Consider the following 17,495-nt stretch of genomic DNA (forward strand, 5'->3'; position numbering starts at 1 on the left):
AGTTTAAATGTTTATTTATTTATTTTGAGAGGGAGAGAGAGAGAGAGAGAGAGAGAGAGAATCCCAAGCGGATCCGTGCTGAGCACAGAGCCCCACCCAGGGCTCAATCCCATGAACTGTGAGATCTTGACCCCAGTCAACATCAAGAGGCAGATGCTTAACCATCGGGAGCCCTACACAGGTCCCCCTAATTAGCCATTTTTAAGTGTAAAATTCAGTAGCATTAAGCACATTTACATTGTCATACAACTATCACAGTATCCATCTCAAAAACTTTTTCAGCCTCTCAAGTTGAAACTCTGTACCCATTCAACATTAACTCCCCCTAACCCCTGGTCACTACAATCCTACTTTCTGCCTCTATGAACTTTACTATTTTAGGTATCTCCTAGAAGTAGAATAATATATTTGTCCTTTTTGCCTGGCTTATTTTACTTAGCATAATGTTTTCAAGGTTCATCTATGTGGTAGCTGGGATCAGAATCTCATTGTTTTTTAAGGATGAATAAAATGTTTCACGTACTGGCTTTTTGGTCGAAACATTTCTCAAAAGTGCAACTTCTCAGGGCGCCTGGGTGGCTCAGTCGGTTGGGCGTCCAACTTTTGGTTTTGGCTCAGGTCACGATCTCAGTGTGTGGGTTCAAGCCTCATATCAGGCTCTGCGATCTCAGTCTGTGGGTTCAAGCCCACATCAGCCATGGAGCCTGCTTAGGATTCTCTCTCTCCCTCTCTCTGACCTTCCCCAGCTCACATGTGCATGCACATTCTCTCTCTCTCTCTCAAAATAAATAAACTTTTAAAAAGTGCAACTTCTAAGTCAAACAATATGAAATGGCAAGGTTTTTGTTGCCTTAAAATTGTTGTCCCACACAGCCACATGGAATGTTTTATTTCCCTACATTCTTGCTAGTAATGAGTATTACAAATTAAAAACAAAACAAAGCACTTTGCTATTTTCACGACCTGCTTAAATTTGATTTTAATTCAGCCTGTGATAAAAAATCGGTTTGCCTTCTTCTTGAGTGTTCATAGCTTTATTGATAGGTGGGTCTTCAGTCAACACGTATTATGGCAGGTGGCTGTATATCAGACATCCTGGGAATCACTGAGATGGAAGGCTGTCTGGGGGTGACACTTGTGCTCTGGATGACATACAACATAATAAATGTTCAGATGGTTGATGGGGTGCTAGGTACCTTCCTAGAAAGAAGATCCTGAGAGATCTGTCAGCAAGAGGTGCATGCGGACCATTCCTTGAGTTGTCATCTGGTCGGATGGCATCCAGGGCGATAAGGATAGCAGAGGGTTGTGCCAACTAATTCTGACGGTTGACACTGACCGCCTAAAGCTTTGAGTTGAGAAGAACTCCAAGGCTACTTACCAGACAGAACGGGAAGGTGATGCTTATCTGGAGGGAGACATGTGGCACAGGACGGTCGTGGGTACAAGACTAGGGAGTGACCGGCCGAGAGATACCCCTTGGTTGCTGTTTTTGATGTAGACCAATCAGCCTTTTGAGTGGTTTCATCTACCTGTATTCAATCTGATCATTGCAGAGTATTGTATTTACAAAAATTAAAAAAAAAAAAAGAAAGAAAGAAAGAAGAAAGAAAAGAAAAGAAGAGAAAAGACAAAAAGAAAAAGCCCTTACAGACAACACAGCATTTTATTTGATTGCACTGACCATGTCTTCATCGAGAGCATCAAAAGATACTTATTTAATATATATTTTTGGACACCTGTCAGCATTGTGTGGGACGCCTTGGGTGATATACAGTCTTTGCCCTCAGGATTTGATACATAAAATGCTAATAACAAAATCGTTTACAAGCAACATAAGGCAGAAAAATGATACAAAGAAGTAAAAGTGTCCAGTGAACTTTCAGACAAAAAATGCTGACAGAGCCCAGAGCTCTGTGGTCTGAATCACAAAGATGCTCACCTCAAAAATGTAACAAGCTTTTCGGGGTGTCTTTTTGGTGTATGAGATAATCCAAGCATCGCTATAGCCTTTCACTTCACCAGAAGTAACAGTTTGAATGACAGCAGGTTAATGGTAGAGGGACAGGAAGAAGGAAAAGGGAAAGAGCGAAGAAAAGTATAGAAAGTTGGGATAGGTATATTGATTAAAAAGAGGAAAGAAATGGCTCGGGGGGCAGAGGAGCTGGAGAATAATAAAAAGGGGAAGAGAAGTAACAAAGAAAAAAGAAAAATTAAAAAGAAGGTACAGGGAAAGGGGGAGGAGGAAAGGAATGGACAGTGTCGGGAGTAGGAGGAAAAATGGAGGAACAAAAAGGGGGGGGAGAAAGGGGAGGGGCGGGGGGAGGGGCGGGGAGGAAGAGGAAGATGGGGAAGGACTTCATGAACCTCATTTCAAAGCAATTTAGAAATAACATTAATGTTTGTTTCCTACACAATTTGTAAACACATTTTAGAAATGAAAGGATCATCATAAACATTTTATTCAAGAATTTACCATGTAAATGCCTAACCAAGTACTTTTCAGGTTATTTTTTTTAAGAATGGAAGTTAAGTTGTGTTAATAGTAACTCTTAAAAATTTGGGAGTGTTTTCTGGAGAGGGGAGTGGACCCAGACTCTGTCTAGATTGTTAACCCATGACAATCAGAAATCATTTTTAGACTTATATCTCAGTTTAATCAAACAACCAAAATAATATTCTATTAGTCTGGGTCCCTTTTCTTTGTAAAACTGATTTGTGTTACAAAGACAGATGAAGTGCTTTTGAGGAGTATTTTGGTGATGAGATTTTCGTGAAATAGTATATGCATAAAATTTTTAAACATAAATATAAAAAAATCATAGCAGGATCCCCTCTTCAGCACTTTGAAATATTTGAGAAAATATTTCTGGAAAAAAAAAAAAAAGAAAAAGAAAATCCTAACTAGAAACAAGAGTAAAAGCAATTAATCTTATCATCAGGAATAAAATTTTAAATAAGCAAACAAAAATAATTTGCTTTCTAGATAGAAAAATTCTTTTAGTCTTAAAAAGCTTAGATGTTATGTAGCTAAAATCGAATTAACACCGTGCAGCTTGATGTTGTAACTGATGCATTTTGAATTAAAATCATTTACATACTTCGAAGATGTGGATTTCAAGTACCAAGTTTTCTTATTATTACTTCCACTTTAAATAATATTTCCAATAATCTTTTGTTGCTTTTTATAATTTGTGAAAAATAACATTTCCTTGTCTTTTCTTGAATTATACAGTCTTCCTCCAAATAACCTGTGCTTCATTTTGCACTTTGTGCAAAATGGGGACTAAACAAAATTGTTCATTATCTTTTAACCAAATGATTTTAGGGTCAAAAAAATGCAAAAGGCAGTGTTAGTGTAGTGTGATGAATGTTATTGACCATTTTTTGTACATGTGTCAATAGGGGCTAGTGTGGTATAGTTTAATTTACTCACAAACTGACTCTGGAAACATCCATTTTTAGCAAGTTAATAAAATAAACGACTCCCTTCCTTATCTAAAGCTTTCTACATTGCAAACCTGAGCCAAAACAAAAAACTGAGCAGTTTAGTCACATAGGCTGTGTGACCCATAGGAAAACAAATGATTGTTCTTAAAAGTTCTCTTTTCTCTTTGAGTCTTTTTTATCTCTGGAATAAACACATTTCTTTTTAAGGTCTTAAACATACAATATTTCTCTGTAATAATTTGAAGGAGGAAATTTTCCTTTTCTGCTTACAACTCCCTTACATTTTAGGAGTTATCTTAAACACATAATTATCCTTACTTATTTGACAGGAGAAAATGCTTCATGTGCTTTTAAATGGGGATTAATTTACACTTTTTCAAAGTTTATAGGCATTTAAAAGAACCACACCAAGACTTCAAGTTGTAGGAAGAAACAAAATATCCCAAGGCAATTAACAAGGACAAAAACAAGCAAACAGCAGCAAAATAAATAAAAACTAAGCAAAAAACCAAATTCCTCCAAAAACTGTTTAGTCTAAGTAGCCATGTGTCAATAAATGTGATTTTTTTTCTTTTTCTGTATTTCATAGAAACCATAATTCTATTTCAAAATTGATTAGGGTTCATTTGAAAATAAAATACAGAAAAGTTCTAGTTTAATATGTTTCCTTCCTAACTGCTTTCCAGGTTTTGTGTCCTCTCTTGTGTAAAATATGCTGAACTTTTAAAAAGAAAGTCATTGATAAATGTAAGATTAAAAATGCAGTATATATTCTGGGGATTTATTCAAGTGAGCTCATTTAAAAGAGGAAAAAGTTATATGCCCCCAAATATCTATTCACTACTTCTTACAAAAGTAAAAAAAAAAAAAAAAAAAAAAAAAATTTGATGTAACTTATAAACCTAAAAATAATGATTAATGATTAACTTACATCTAGTGGACTGAATGTTACATGTTGGCAAAAAAATGATAGTTATGAAAACTTTGAGGCAGCTTGGGGAAATACTTCTGGTAAAATAGCAAATAAAAAATGAAGATATACACATAAGATGAGAAAATCTAAAGCTATTAACAATGGACAAATATGGGGAAGATACATTTAAAAATAAAATTCATATTGTATGACCATGGAATTGTTGATTTTCTTACTTCAAAAAAAAAAAAGAAAATCCATTTTTTAAAAAAAGTTATTTTATTGTCCTCAATGTTTTTCTCTCTCTGAATTTGTATGTTCACACTGAAGGAAAATGGATCAGAATCCCATCTTTAAAATGGAGTCAAGTTTCAGTGTTTCTGGATTCAGAGAATTGAATCTTACAAGTAGACCACATACTTCTTCAGGAAAAATGAAGAGGAAAAGAGGGAGAGAACAAGAACAACAACAAAAAAAAAGTGTGACAACAATAATAAATAAGTGGAATAAAATAATCAGAATAGTGTTATTAAAGAAATAATTTATCCTGCAGCCATATATATATATATATATATATATATATATATTCCACCCCCCCCCCCGCAGCTGTATTTTTAACTCTCACAAACTAAATTTAATTCTCCACTGAAGATTAAGCCTTCCCCAAAAAGCTGTGTAGGAAAAAATATGAAAGACAAATACAATGTTTATTAGTTGTCTCTAAGAACAAAAGAAAGCAAGAAGGAAAGAAAAGGAGAATGATAAATTATGGCATTCCAAGTTGGCCCATTCCTGTTCCTATCCTAGGAATGTGAGTCTCGACAAGAAATAACCCTTCTCTCAGGTTAATTTTAGTGCTGGGCTCACTCAGAGGGGAGACGAAGCACCAATCAGCATCGTTCAGTACCCCCAACCCCAGCCTGAAATAGCCAGATCACTGAGGCAAAACTGATTTGGGGGCTAAAAAGGTCTGCATCTCACCCGGGCTGTCTCCTCTCTCTTGTGTTCTTGCAGCCTCTGACTATACACAGAATCCCTTGGTGGGGGCAGGGGCGGGGGGGGGGGGAAGGATTAGAATTCACCCAGACGTCTGATTTCTAAAAGAACTAATCAGTTTCAATTTAGCAATAGTTGGCCAATGTTTATTTTCACAAATCTGTATCTTCTCCTCTACTGTCATTTTAAAACGTTGAAAAGAAACTAATTTCAACCCACATTTAGACTTCCATTGTATTTTTTAAATGGGGGGGGGGGAAAAAAACCCTACAAGTGAACTGAATTCCATGATTACGTTCGTAATTTTTGTTTTCCTTTGAATCCAGGGTAGGACAAGGTGAGCTGCCTTTTACAGGAGTTTAGAGGTCTGGATGGAAATTTTTGTGGGGTGTAACTTGCTTTTGTTTGGGGACTAAAGAGATAGAGTAGTGGGTTATGTTCCCCAGGGAGAAACCCTGAGAGGCGCTTCTATTAATTCTTAGAGATTTAAATTAAATGGAGGAAACAGTACTTAAAGTTTCTGGGAACTGCAATGCCCTGTCTAGGACCCTCTTCCTTATTCCCCAATGTAACAGCAAAGATTTCAGCAGATTGGGGCTCCTATTTAGGAAGAGGCCAAGAACACAACAGCCTTTCTGAGACCATCTTTTAGCCCTTTCAAAAGTCCACACACATCACCAAGAAAAGTCCCCGGGCAACAGACACACATTCTGGCAAGATTTTTTTTTTTTTTTTCCTGGACTCTCAATTTTCCTCTTTATTCTCTTTGCTCTGCAGTTTGCATTAGCTGGTCTTTCATTTTTTAAATGTTTATTGAATGCCTACTAAGTGGCAGACACCGCTTGCAGCTCGTGGGTTTGTGTGAAAATTATGGTCAAGAGCTGACTGAATATTAAGAGTCAGAATCTGCGGGGAAGGGCGGGGGGTGGGGGGCGAGGGTCGGAAGAGGTGGGGGGGGGTAGGATACAGATGTCGCCCACCTTCCTGCGTAGAAAACAACATTCTTTTTCTACTCAGCAACTAACAGCTCATAGTATTTTAATTTCTGTTGCCCCAAGCAGAGGAAAAAAAAAAACAACAAAACCCAACAACCCGTCACAACCCCCCAAATCCGACAAACACGTGGCTGGCTAGAACAAAACGCGGATTTGGAGAGTGGGTTTTGAAGGTGGTGATGGAGAAAACCGAGTTGGAAGCCCTCCCCCCACGCCCAAGCCCCATTTCTTTGCAGCGCGCGGGGAAAACCGGGAGGGGGACAAAGGTGCGGCGTGTGGTCTTTTAACTCCCGACTTTTTGAACGGTATCAAATCGTCTGACAGAAGAGCGGTGTGCCCAAGCCGGGGAGTCAGCTCACTGACTCTGCAAACAAAAAATAATAACAAGGAAAAAAAAAAAATCCAAGGCATTCATATCAGTGCAGCCAACACGTGTTGCGGAGCCGGCCCGGGCCGCAGGCGACTGAGACAATGGGGTCGGGGACGGGGAAAGGGAGAGTGACCCCCTTCCTCACCTGCCCTCGCAGCACGCGTGCCCCCGACAGAATTGTTTCTCCCGCCCGCAGAACCCGGAGCAAAACCCGAGCTTCCGCCCAGTGCAGGGAGAGTCTGGCATTACCGGGGGTCCAGTCCCTCCCCCCTTCTTTTCCCGACCCTCGGGCCTGGGGGGCTCCGAGGTCCCCGGGCCGCGCTCTCCGCCCCCCGCCCCCCCCGCCCGGCGCCGTCCCAGCCCCCTCCGCTGGAAACTCGTTGCCCTCGCCCGCCACTCGGCCCGGGATCCCGGTTGCGCGTGGACCGCGCGTCCCGCTCTCCGCCGCCTATCCGGGACTCCGAAACGCGCGGCGAACTGCCCCCTCCCCCACCGCCGAGACGGGGTGCGACCGCCCACGTGTCGCCCCTAGCCCAGTCGGGTCCGTCCCTCGGGCTCCCGGGGCCGGAGGATCCGGAGCGAGTTGGTCAAAGGCGAGGAAAGGGACCAGGGCGGATCCGCTTCCCCCTCCCCAGGAACGGGCGGGGGAGGGGCCACCGCCCCCTCCTCCAAGCTCCCGCCCCTCGCTTCCCCGAGCGCCGAGCGGAAATTACCCCCTCCCCCCGCGGGTCTGACCTGGGGACGTGGGCGGGGCTTCGCGCTCGGCCCCCCGCCCCCGGCCCCTCTCCCGCCTTCCCGCCCGGATCCCACCGCTGCACCCCAAACAAAGTTCCGAGCCCCTAACCCAGCGCTGGGAAAGCTGCGGTCGCCGGCCTGGGTGGGGCGGGCGGAGGGGACTCCACCTGTCTGCCCCCGCGTCAGGGAGGGAGAAGGGGAGCGTTCGGATCTCCACCCGGTCACTCCCTCCCTGAGACCTCCCCCTTCGGTTCGCTCGGGTCTGCTCACGCTACCACTCCTCTTCCTCCTCTCCACCCCTCCCTCTCCTGGGGTCAGCTTGGGCCGGAGCCGCGCGTTCCCCCAGGACCTTGAGACGGCCTCGTTCAGCAGCCGAACCCCGGGTGCGAGCCACCCTTCCCCCGTGGGAATCCCGAAACATGATTTCTTGCAGCTCCCTCGTTCCCAGCCGCGGTCCCCCCGCGGTCTCGGCTTCCCGGTCCCGCGCTCGCAGGGTCCCTCGGTCCCGGATCCCCGCAGGCGGGGGAGTCTCCCAGGGCTGGGGCTGGGAAGGCCGAGACCCCTCACGTAAAAATCTAGGGGAAAAGCGCCTTTCTTTTTAAAATCGCCGGCTCGCGCGACCCCCGCCTGAAGACCCCAGAGTCCTCGGCTTCTCTTTGTCTATCTCGGCCGTTCCCCGCCTGTCAGTCGCTAGCAGTTAACCGGGGTAGGGTGGGCAAACTCTCCCCCCAGCCTGCACACGAATAAAAAAATAACCGTACATTTTACCCATAAAGAGGTGGGAGATTCAGGGCCCGACCACCCTCCCCCAGCCGGGGCCGGGGTAGGGGGATGGGTGGGGGCGGGGCGCCTCCCTAGGGGCCAGATTCTTGCCAAGGGGGAGGGGGCAAGCCGAGCCTCGGGAACGCGGCCCCCGCCGCCCTGTTTTCCCCCCGGGGGTGAGTTGAGTGCCCCCTCCCCCCGCACCCCAGGCTAGGGATTGGTGGGCAAGTCCGGGCTGAAGGGCCGATGGGCCCAGAGGCGTCGGGGGTCTTCCCGAGCAGGGTGGGTGGGGGCTTTCACCACGTGGCTTCGCCTTTTTTTTTTTTTTTTTTTCCGCTCCATTTTTTTTCAAGTCGATTTTATTTAGAGGCGGCGCCAGGGCGGCCGCGGAGAAACGTGACACACCAGCCCGCTCGGAGGGGTTTCGGACAGAAGGGAAGGAGCAGCGCCGAGTCGTCCGCCTCCCAGCGCGCCGCGGGCACTTCTCCCGGGCCTCGCCGAACTCTCCCGCGACCTCTGCGCGCCCTCAGGCCGCCCTCGCCGCCGCGGGCTCCGGACAACTTCAGGGGTGGGGTGCAAAGAAAGTTTGCGGCTGCTGCCGCCGGCCTCCCGCCTCTCGGCCTAGGAGGCTCGCCGCCCGCGCCCGCCCGCTCGGCCTTGCCAGGGACCGCGTCCCGCCCCGAGACCGCCACCATGAACAAGCTGTACATCGGCAACCTCAACGAGAGCGTGACCCCCGCGGACTTGGAGAAAGTGTTTGCGGAGCACAAGATCTCCTACAGCGGCCAGTTCTTGGTCAAGTCCGGCTATGCCTTCGTGGATTGCCCCGACGAGCACTGGGCGATGAAGGCCATCGAAACTTTCTCCGGTAAGAGTGCGCCCACCTCCCCGGAAAAACCACAACGAAATCCCCGAACAACGGAGACCTGCCCCTCTTCTCTCCTGGCCCGCCAACTCCTCTGTCCCTCCGGCCTGCGGGGCTTGGCCTGGGCACCCACCGTCCGCCCACCTCCTTCGACGCCCCCTGCATCCCCCCGACTCGCCCCTCGCGCGGAAATATCCCGGACCTCCTCACCCCTTCCTCCCAGCCCCAGAGCAGAAGCTGGAGGCTTTAGCAAGGCCGCCCCTGCCCCCCACCGACGGGGCGGGGGGCCCCATTGGCTGTGTGTGTGTGTTGGGGGGGGGTCCCCACTCTGGCGGCCCCGGTCCGGGCATTATTTTCACGTCCGCCCCTCCCTATCCGAGGCTGGCCGCCCCCCACCCCACCCCACCCCCCTCGGCCCCCTGTGCGAACACCCCCTGCTCCCGTTCCTCCGCCCTAGGCCTTTCCAGGCGGGGAAAGGGGTCCCCGCTCCGTCTCCGATCTCCCGGGAGCCCGGTGGGGACTGCAGCCTTCGGGCAGGACCTGAGACGAGGGGGTCCCGCCTCCCGCCCAGGGCCTGGGCTCGAGCCATTTTGATTTGAAAGTGGGGCGTGAGCGGGGTGGCGCGGCGGCGGCGGCGCCGGGTCGCCATGCTGCTTCCCGAGACGCCCAGGCTGGGCCGAGAGGCGCGCGTCGCGGCCGCCGGGGACCCTCCCCGCGGGGCCCCGCACCGCTCCCCCAGGGCCTCTGCCCACCACCGGCCCCGACAGGTGAGCGCCCCGCCGCCCGGAGCCCCTCTCCGCGGCAGGACGGGAAACTAAAGTTTCATTCTGCACCCCTCCCCCGCCACACACTTTGGGAGCATCGGGGGGCCCTTTCTCTCCCGGCCCCTGCTCCCCACATCTGGGAGTCGAGCAGGCAGCCCGCCCACACGAACGCCCTCGTCGCCCCTTTCCCGGCTCCGGCTCCCAGAGCGAGCCACTGCCCAGCCAGCCTCGGTGGGAGAACAGAACGAAACGAAAATGAACAAAACACAATAACGAATTTATAGGTTCCACCATTCCCAGAGCGGCCGTTTCGCGTCCCGGCCGCGGAACCCACTGCCTGGATTCCTGGGCAGATCTCAAATCCCAGGAACTCCTGAGTGCCCCTCTTTCTCCGTCCCTTTCCCACCCCACGCTCCTGTTCCAGCTCTTACATTGTCTTTTTTTTTTTTTTTTTTTTTTTTTTTAAATCTTTAGGGAAAGTCGAATTGCAAGGAAAACGCCTAGAGATTGAACACTCGGTCCCCAAAAAACAAAGGTAGGAAAGGGCCCTTTGAGAAGGGAGGCAACCTGGGGGCGCTTAGAGGCTGTGTTAAGGGGTCCATAGTGTCTCCAGTGGAAGAAACCCATTACTGGCCTTCCCACCCCCAACTCCGGATGTTGGGGGCAGGGAGGGAAGATTGGCTAAGATCTTGTAATGGGTGGTTTACAGCTTGTAAAAAATAAGCCGGGTTTGGGGTGGGCTGGGAGAGATGGTATTTGGAGAAGTAAAAGGGAAAAAAAATCAAGAGGGGAGAAGCCTTGTGGAGTTTATTCAAGGTGTATGGGGCCATTTTTGTGGGGAAGCTAAAAATCGTTGAAGAGTTGGAACTCCTGGACATTGCTGCAACTTCAAGCAGGCCTCATTTTCTCTTTTTTCTCCACCCATCCCTTAGCATAATTCTTAAGTGGATTGGGGGGGGGGTCCCCTCCAGTTCCCTATGGGAAGTGGATTTGGAGTTCCTGTCCCCAAAAGAATTGCTTGTGCTTTATATGTATTTCTGCAACAGGCAAGGACCTTTTTTTTCTCGGACCCCTACTCTTAGTCCCTCACATCACACATCCTCCCCTCCCAACTGGATTTTGCAAAGAATATGCTTTGGCTGTGTGCTATCCTTTCTGAGCCCCCCCCCCCCCCCCCCTTCAGTCCATTGTTACAAGGGGACCATCTGGGGTGAGAGCTTTGTGTTCAGGCTGTGAGCTGGGGCTCTTTGGAGGGTCTAGAACTCCCTGGATGAATAGTGGAGAGAGAGCGAGAGAAAGAGAGAGTGTGTGTGTGTCTGTGTCCCAGTACCTTTCTGTTCTCACTGAAGCAAAAAGTGGGGTACCTCTATGATGTTCCCCCCAAATGTGATTCATGGAGGGGGGGGTTCCAGATCTTTCATTGAACTCTGGCTGGGAAATTATAAGAACAGAGTCGGCTCTCTCAAATCTGCCTTTAAACATGTTGACAGTGCAGTTTTCCCTCCTGTGGCAGCTCCCAGGAAATTTTTGAGCCCGGTGTTACCCTCTCCCCTCCCTAGGTGTGTTCTCCCCCTCATTTCACTGAAAACTTGCTGCATTGAGAATAATCCCTGGCCTTTTTCCTGGGTGGGAAGGTGTAGGTGGGTGGCTTTGGTTTTTTGGTGTTTTGTTTTGTTTTGTTTTTGAGCCTGTGAAGTTTAACTGCAAAGTTTAAGTCAGATAAAAATCTGTTCCGTGTTTTTTTGCTTTGAGATATTTTAAGTAACTTGGAGCTATTGTATCTATAGATGATCAATATGGCTTGTAACTATGTTTATAGAGTCTGTGATTTAACCTCACAGTGCTTCCAATACTCTTATTGGAAAGGCAATTAGAGTTAGGAGTAAAGAGGCAATAAAATCGGAAGGACGGGGGGGGGGGCAAAAAAAAAAAAGGCTTATTTATTATTTTGAAACATTTCCTGGAGATGGGAATGAGAGCAGCATACTGACACCAGTAGATTTATTGAGAAGATTGTGGCTAATTGAACTGAAAGCTGAGTGTTTGAAACATGTTGATGAGAGAGATCCAGAATAACTGGAATTCTGAAATATGTAGGATTTTTTTTTTTCCCTTTGGCGCTTCAGGGTGGTTTAAATTGTAAAGAGAATGCATCGAAGGCAAGAGAAATAGCAAAACGTGATGAAATGGGACCCAAAACATTTATACTTTAATTTCCATGGTGCTCTGTATTTATGGATCTTACCCCCTAAGCCATCTGTTTGCTTTCAAGCCATTTTTAGGCTCCTTCTTGTTCCCTCCAAAATGCATTACTTAGGGCCCTTTTGAGTTGGGAAGGGGTGGGGTTTGTGAGAAGAGTGGGTACAAAATCTTCCTTTCCCCATCCATATTAAATTCCATCTTTTGTGTGTTCTTCCCTTCCCTGAAATAATTTTTTGAGCACAAACACTGAGTCAGTTGTGTGTGTGTGTGTGTGTGTGTGTGTGTGTGTGTTTGCGGGGTGGTGAGAAGGCATTTCATTTTTCTAAAATGAATCAATTTTTGAAGTTTTAGGATTTAAAAAAAGAGTTTGTTTGCATGAAGTCCGTTTGCTCTATCATTTTGAGTTCTTTGAAGGAAGCATTTTGTGGTATGTGTTTTTAGTTAGTCTGTCTGAAAACCAGTTCTTCAGTTGGTCTGGGACTGGCCTTTTCAAATCTCACGGATGTATAAAACAGGATCTAGTGAATTAACTATAACTGATATTTGAAGCAAGATGAACAACTGTGCATGTGTATTTTGTGTATATGTACTTCTTTTCACTGTTTAAAGAAATAGAAGTAACTATTTTTGGTGCGCTCAGTTCCAAATGAGATATGACTTGACACATTTCTGAGAGATTCAAGAAAGTCTAAACCCTATGTGTTCCTGTTTTTTGTTTGTTTGCTTGTTTTTTTTTGGGGGGGGGGATCAAACAAATGATAGAATGTTACAGCAGTTACCTTAGCATCCCTGACTCTGAAGGATGCATCTATTTTGTTCTAAGTTTGTATCTATTTGAATATAATTTGTACCTTTTTAAGAACCCAAGAGACCGAGCCCTATGTATTTAAACTGAAAACATGTTTAATTTTAATTTTTAATCGGGTGACATTCGATTTCTTCCACCTTTCCAAACCCCTTCTTAGACAGTGTTGGAATTCTGGCTAACAGTTTTGGCTTTTTGCTGAGACTTTGTGTATTTTCACTGTCAAATGTTAGGACAACGGAGAAAAGCCAAGAGCATTTTTAAAACAGTTGTGGAAAGGGTTCATATATGTGTTTTATTTTGAGAGACATAAGAGTCCTTTAAGGTAAAGGGGGGGGGTCCCATTTTAGACGTGTTTACCTTGGGAAATGACTTGCTTTTTTAAGGGAATTAAACTTTTATTTCATTTGCCACTGTGTGTGCTTTTTTCTGGAGGAATGTGACGTAAAGACAGCATACCTACTGTCAACTGCTGTCATAAAAATGAAAGGTGTTGGCTGTTAAGAGAAAAATGGAAGAGGTGCACCGCCTTTCTGCATGAAATGTGTTCAACTTAAAAGATTGATTTTCCTAGGCAGGTTAATGGTGGTTCTTTTCTCTAAGCTGACTTAACATGAGGCGGGCTAACCACTTTCCCTTTAATTTTCCAACTCTTACTACAAAAATGCCCAAACAGAAATTGGGTGTCAGAGCCACGGAAGCGTGGGAACCCTCCAAAAGGGCTTCAGCTTTATTCTGATTTTACAGTTGAACTTCCCAAAGTTAGCAGCTTTGGAAATCTGTGCGAAGGGGATGTCCTGTAAGTGGCAAAAATATTATTTTTAATTTTAAGTGATTTGCTCTGAAGTCATTGGATCACTAAGTGTTTTCAAAACAAGCAAAAAGATTTCGCCTTCAGAAATGGATTTGTCTTTAATAAACAGTGTTCTCAGGGGCTGAAAATGAATTATAAGGGGTTTAAGAAGCAAGGGAATGTCTTTAAAAAAACAACAAAGGAGTAAAAAGTACAGGGTGGGAGGATTTTCAGGCACTTTTACTTTAGTGGTCACAGTTGAAAGATACATCTGACCTGTATTAAGCCAGTAAGTTTCACACTTTTAGTAAAAGGTTTTCTTGTGAGTATGTGGTTAGGGCTTTTTTTTTTTTTTTTGCCTTGATATAAATTTAAAAATGGTTGATTCTTAAATTTGTCTGCACTCTTTGGAGAGGGAAGGTGGAAATCAATTCACTCTCACTTAGTTTCCACCTAGCATGTAAACCTTACACATTCGTGAGTTATGTTTTCTTTGCTGCCCAGAGAAACCCTTCACTTGTTGCCATTTAGTGCACAGCATTTCAAGATCCTTTCCCAAGGACAGTGGTGTTTGACTGTCCATTGGAAGAGTTGTGGGTTTCTAGAATCTTTTCTTTTCTGACCCAAAGTCAAAAGATGAAATTTTACCTCAGTGCTTTCCCCGATGGAGAACTTTGGAGGAAAGGAGGGGGAAGAGTTGTAATTCCCATCGCTAATTTATTCCAAGTATAGTCAACTCTTCCAAATGTACAATTTTAATGGCATAGCTTTTGGTGGAAAAGAGCAAAACATTCTTGTAATTATGTTTCAGAGATGAAATACATGACATTAGCAGTTGGAAAAATCTTGATTCAAAGGTTCTGAGCTTCTAATCTTTTCAAATTACCTTAATATACATCATTTGAATCTATGTCATGTGTTTGGGTACTTTTAAGGCTTATTTTTTAAGAGTTTATTCTATACTTTAATGTGTAGCAGCCAGCTGACAAAGATTACCACTGAGATAGGCTAGGGAGGATACAATTATAAAATATTCTTAACAATTTCAGATCTGGTTTGGTTGAGTAAAAAGGGGGGGGGTGGGGAGACCAGCAAATGCTGTGTGAGATTTGGGTGGGGGGGGGGAGTTGCTGAAAGACGTATACGGGTTCTATCTCCTGGGTGGCAATGTTGTCATTAGAATGAAAGTGTGAACCAGAGGCGTTTGAAGAACAGACATTTTGCCAGCTGTTAGGATTTGAATCCAGTCTCGTTCTCTGTCCGCCCTCTATAAAGATTCCTAAAACGTGGCCGATGCCTTCCAGAAAGTGCAGCTTAGAATTTGGGATGGGAGTGTTGAGGGAGAGGGGAGAGGAGGGGAAGGGGGGGGGGGGGAAGCAGCAGCAGGGGAGACTGGAGAAATCAGACGAGTTAGTCCCGGGTTGGAAATTCCAGACGGGGGAAAAAAAGAGAAAGAGAGATGGGGGTTGGGGTGGAGTCCCCGCTTCCCTTTTTAAAGAGAGGCGGCCGGAGGCGCACAGCGCCCCACGGGACAGAGGGGGTCGCAGGCGGGCGCTTTCGAAGACGGGTGGGAGATCGGGGCGAAGGGCAAGGCGCTTTCTGCCGGCGGGGTTGCCCGCCTGCCCTTCCCCTTTTTGCAAAAAAGCCGAGAAAGTCGCGGCGGCGCCGGCTGCCCTTCCTGGAGGGCCCGCGCCGGCCCCGCTGCCCCACGCCTTCCCCGCCCGCAATCTCCGCCCGCTCCGTTCCTGGGGGGGGAGGGGGGCCGCCGGCGCGCCCCGCAGGCCCGGGGATGGGGGGGGGGCGGCTCCCAGGAGGGCTTCCCTGCCCGAGACCCCCGGCCGCGGCCCGCGGCCAGACAGCCTCCCCTTGGACCTGAGAGCCCCCGGATCCCCAGCCTCGCCCACGTGGAGCGGTCCGTGGCTCTGGGCGCAGCCCTTTTCAGCGCCCGGGCTGTCCCTAGACCTTTCCACTCCAAGGCAGAAGCAAAAGGCCAAGGAGGATCGAAGAGGGCTGGGGAGGGAGGGTGGGGAAGGAGAAAAGGGCGAGAGAGGTGGAAAGAAAATGGAGGTGCATGTGGTTGTTGTGGCCCTCTCCCAGTAGCTGAGGCCCCTTGGCAATGGGGCGTAAGACTGGAAGAGTCAACAGGGTCCAGGAATCTTTAGAAAATGGACTGGCTCCACGTTCCAAAGGCTTTAGGAAACAACCACAAAAGGGAGTAATGGTAGTCACCCGGGCTTCTAGGACGGGTTTTGTTCCCCCGGGGTAAAAGGTGGACGACAGGTCCTCCAGTGGGCCACTGACTGGCCCTTGAAGAGTTTTCTCAGGGTCTCAGCCCGGGGTTTGACTTCATGTGAATGTAAAATTTGCACGCCATTCCACCTGTACGAAGCACATTTCCCCTCCTCGCCCACACCTTTTAAAACGCCTGTCAAAACAAAAGCAAGGAAAGGTCTCAGAAAACATGCACTGGAGAGAGTGCAGCCTTTTTTGGTTAACTGATAAAAAGTTTGATTTGGCTAGGAAGAGATCTTTCGGGGGAGCGTCTGTGCTAACATACCCTTGGAAGGAAGGCACGGCCAGCGGGAAGATACTCAGTCTCCAGTTGGCTAATTCCATTCCGATAGAAAAACTTGGATGTCCCCTCAGATTTTGTTCAAAGGGGCCTACGTGCTTTTTTAGTGAGTGGGAGGGGTCATCCTGATACTGAACAAGCAGAGCCAGCTTTGTAAGGCCTTATGTTCGCAGCTAGTAGGTTTGCAATAAAGAGTCAAGGAATGAAAGACACAGCAGGTTCAAACAAGTTTTCATCCTAAAGACAGGTCACCGAAATCAAATGTATGTTGATTACGGGTAAATCGCAGGAGAAAAGTAGGTCTGCACCTCATCATTGTGATACAGTCAGAGAAAACCTGATTGCAAGACACTGAAATGTAACTGTACGGAACAGACAGGGCCAGAAATGGAGTCGCATCGCAGAAGTCCAGTCCTCCAGGGTCTGGAGTCCTGTCGCAGAAGTCCAGTCTTCCAGTTGTATGGCAGAGAGCATAGAGCATGGCGACCCATCAGTAAACTGCTTTTGAGTGAAAGAGCAAACAGCTAGATGATGAGAAGAATTTTTGACTGGTATGTCCAGATATTTTCAAAGCCCCTAAGGACAAGTCTGATTATTAGACAAGTGGCATTTAGGTGGCTCGAGGCACCTAAGGGACCTGTCAGAATGGATGGGTGTGAATTTCGCTCCTAGCGTAGGGGAAGGGAATGGAGAACTGTCCCTTTGAGAGGAGACAGGAGGGGACCTGTTTCCCACACCATGTCTGTTCCCTGGATTCTCGTCCGCCCTCTCAGTATTTCCGTAGAAGAGGGTTAAGGAAAACTTCAGTTTTTTTATTCATATAGCGTTAGTTTCAGTTGAAAAATTAGTCCTTCATCCAGATGTTTTGGCCACTCGCAATGGAAAATGTTAACTCTGCGTGAAATTTGATTGGATAGTTCCGTTGATTGGATGTAGTTAGACTCTTTCAGAGGAGAAATCAGAATTCAGGAAAAAACTGTTTTGTGTAAAGGTTGTTTGTGGGGTCTGAGTTCTTTGGCAACAGGAACCTGGTGGACAGGAATCACTGTGAGCTCCTGAGGCTCAAGGAGAGAGGAAGCTCTATTAGGTCAGGGTCTCGTGACCTACCCTGGGTCCCTCCCTCCACCCTCTATTGGACTGTGGAGGAAAGGTCTCCCAGGAGAGCCCGGTGTTTAGAAAACAAGAGCTTTGGAGTCAGGCAATGACTATGAAACCGCAGAAGTTAATCTTCTTAAGCCTCAGTTTCTGGAACCGTAAACCGGTGTTACTACAC

At 46.9% G+C, this 17,495-nt stretch overlaps 1 protein-coding gene across 2 annotated transcripts in view; it reads left to right on the forward strand.

Annotated features, from left to right (window-relative positions):
- Positions 1–8,633: 8,633 nt before the first annotated feature.
- IGF2BP1 (insulin like growth factor 2 mRNA binding protein 1) overlaps positions 8,634–17,495 on the forward strand; it is a 47,413-nt gene continuing 38,551 nt past the window's right edge. For both annotated transcript variants that reach the window (XM_058703513.1, XM_058703514.1), the window contains exons 1-2: positions 8,634–9,089; positions 10,325–10,385. In XM_058703513.1, coding sequence (XP_058559496.1) covers positions 8,915–9,089; positions 10,325–10,385 — 236 coding nt within the window. In that variant the 5' untranslated portion in view covers positions 8,634–8,914. The remainder of the gene's footprint in view (positions 9,090–10,324; positions 10,386–17,495) is intronic.

The sequence above is a fragment of the Neofelis nebulosa genome, chromosome 16 (assembly GCF_028018385.1).
Source record: "Neofelis nebulosa isolate mNeoNeb1 chromosome 16, mNeoNeb1.pri, whole genome shotgun sequence".
Lineage (NCBI taxonomy): Eukaryota > Metazoa > Chordata > Mammalia > Carnivora > Felidae > Neofelis > Neofelis nebulosa.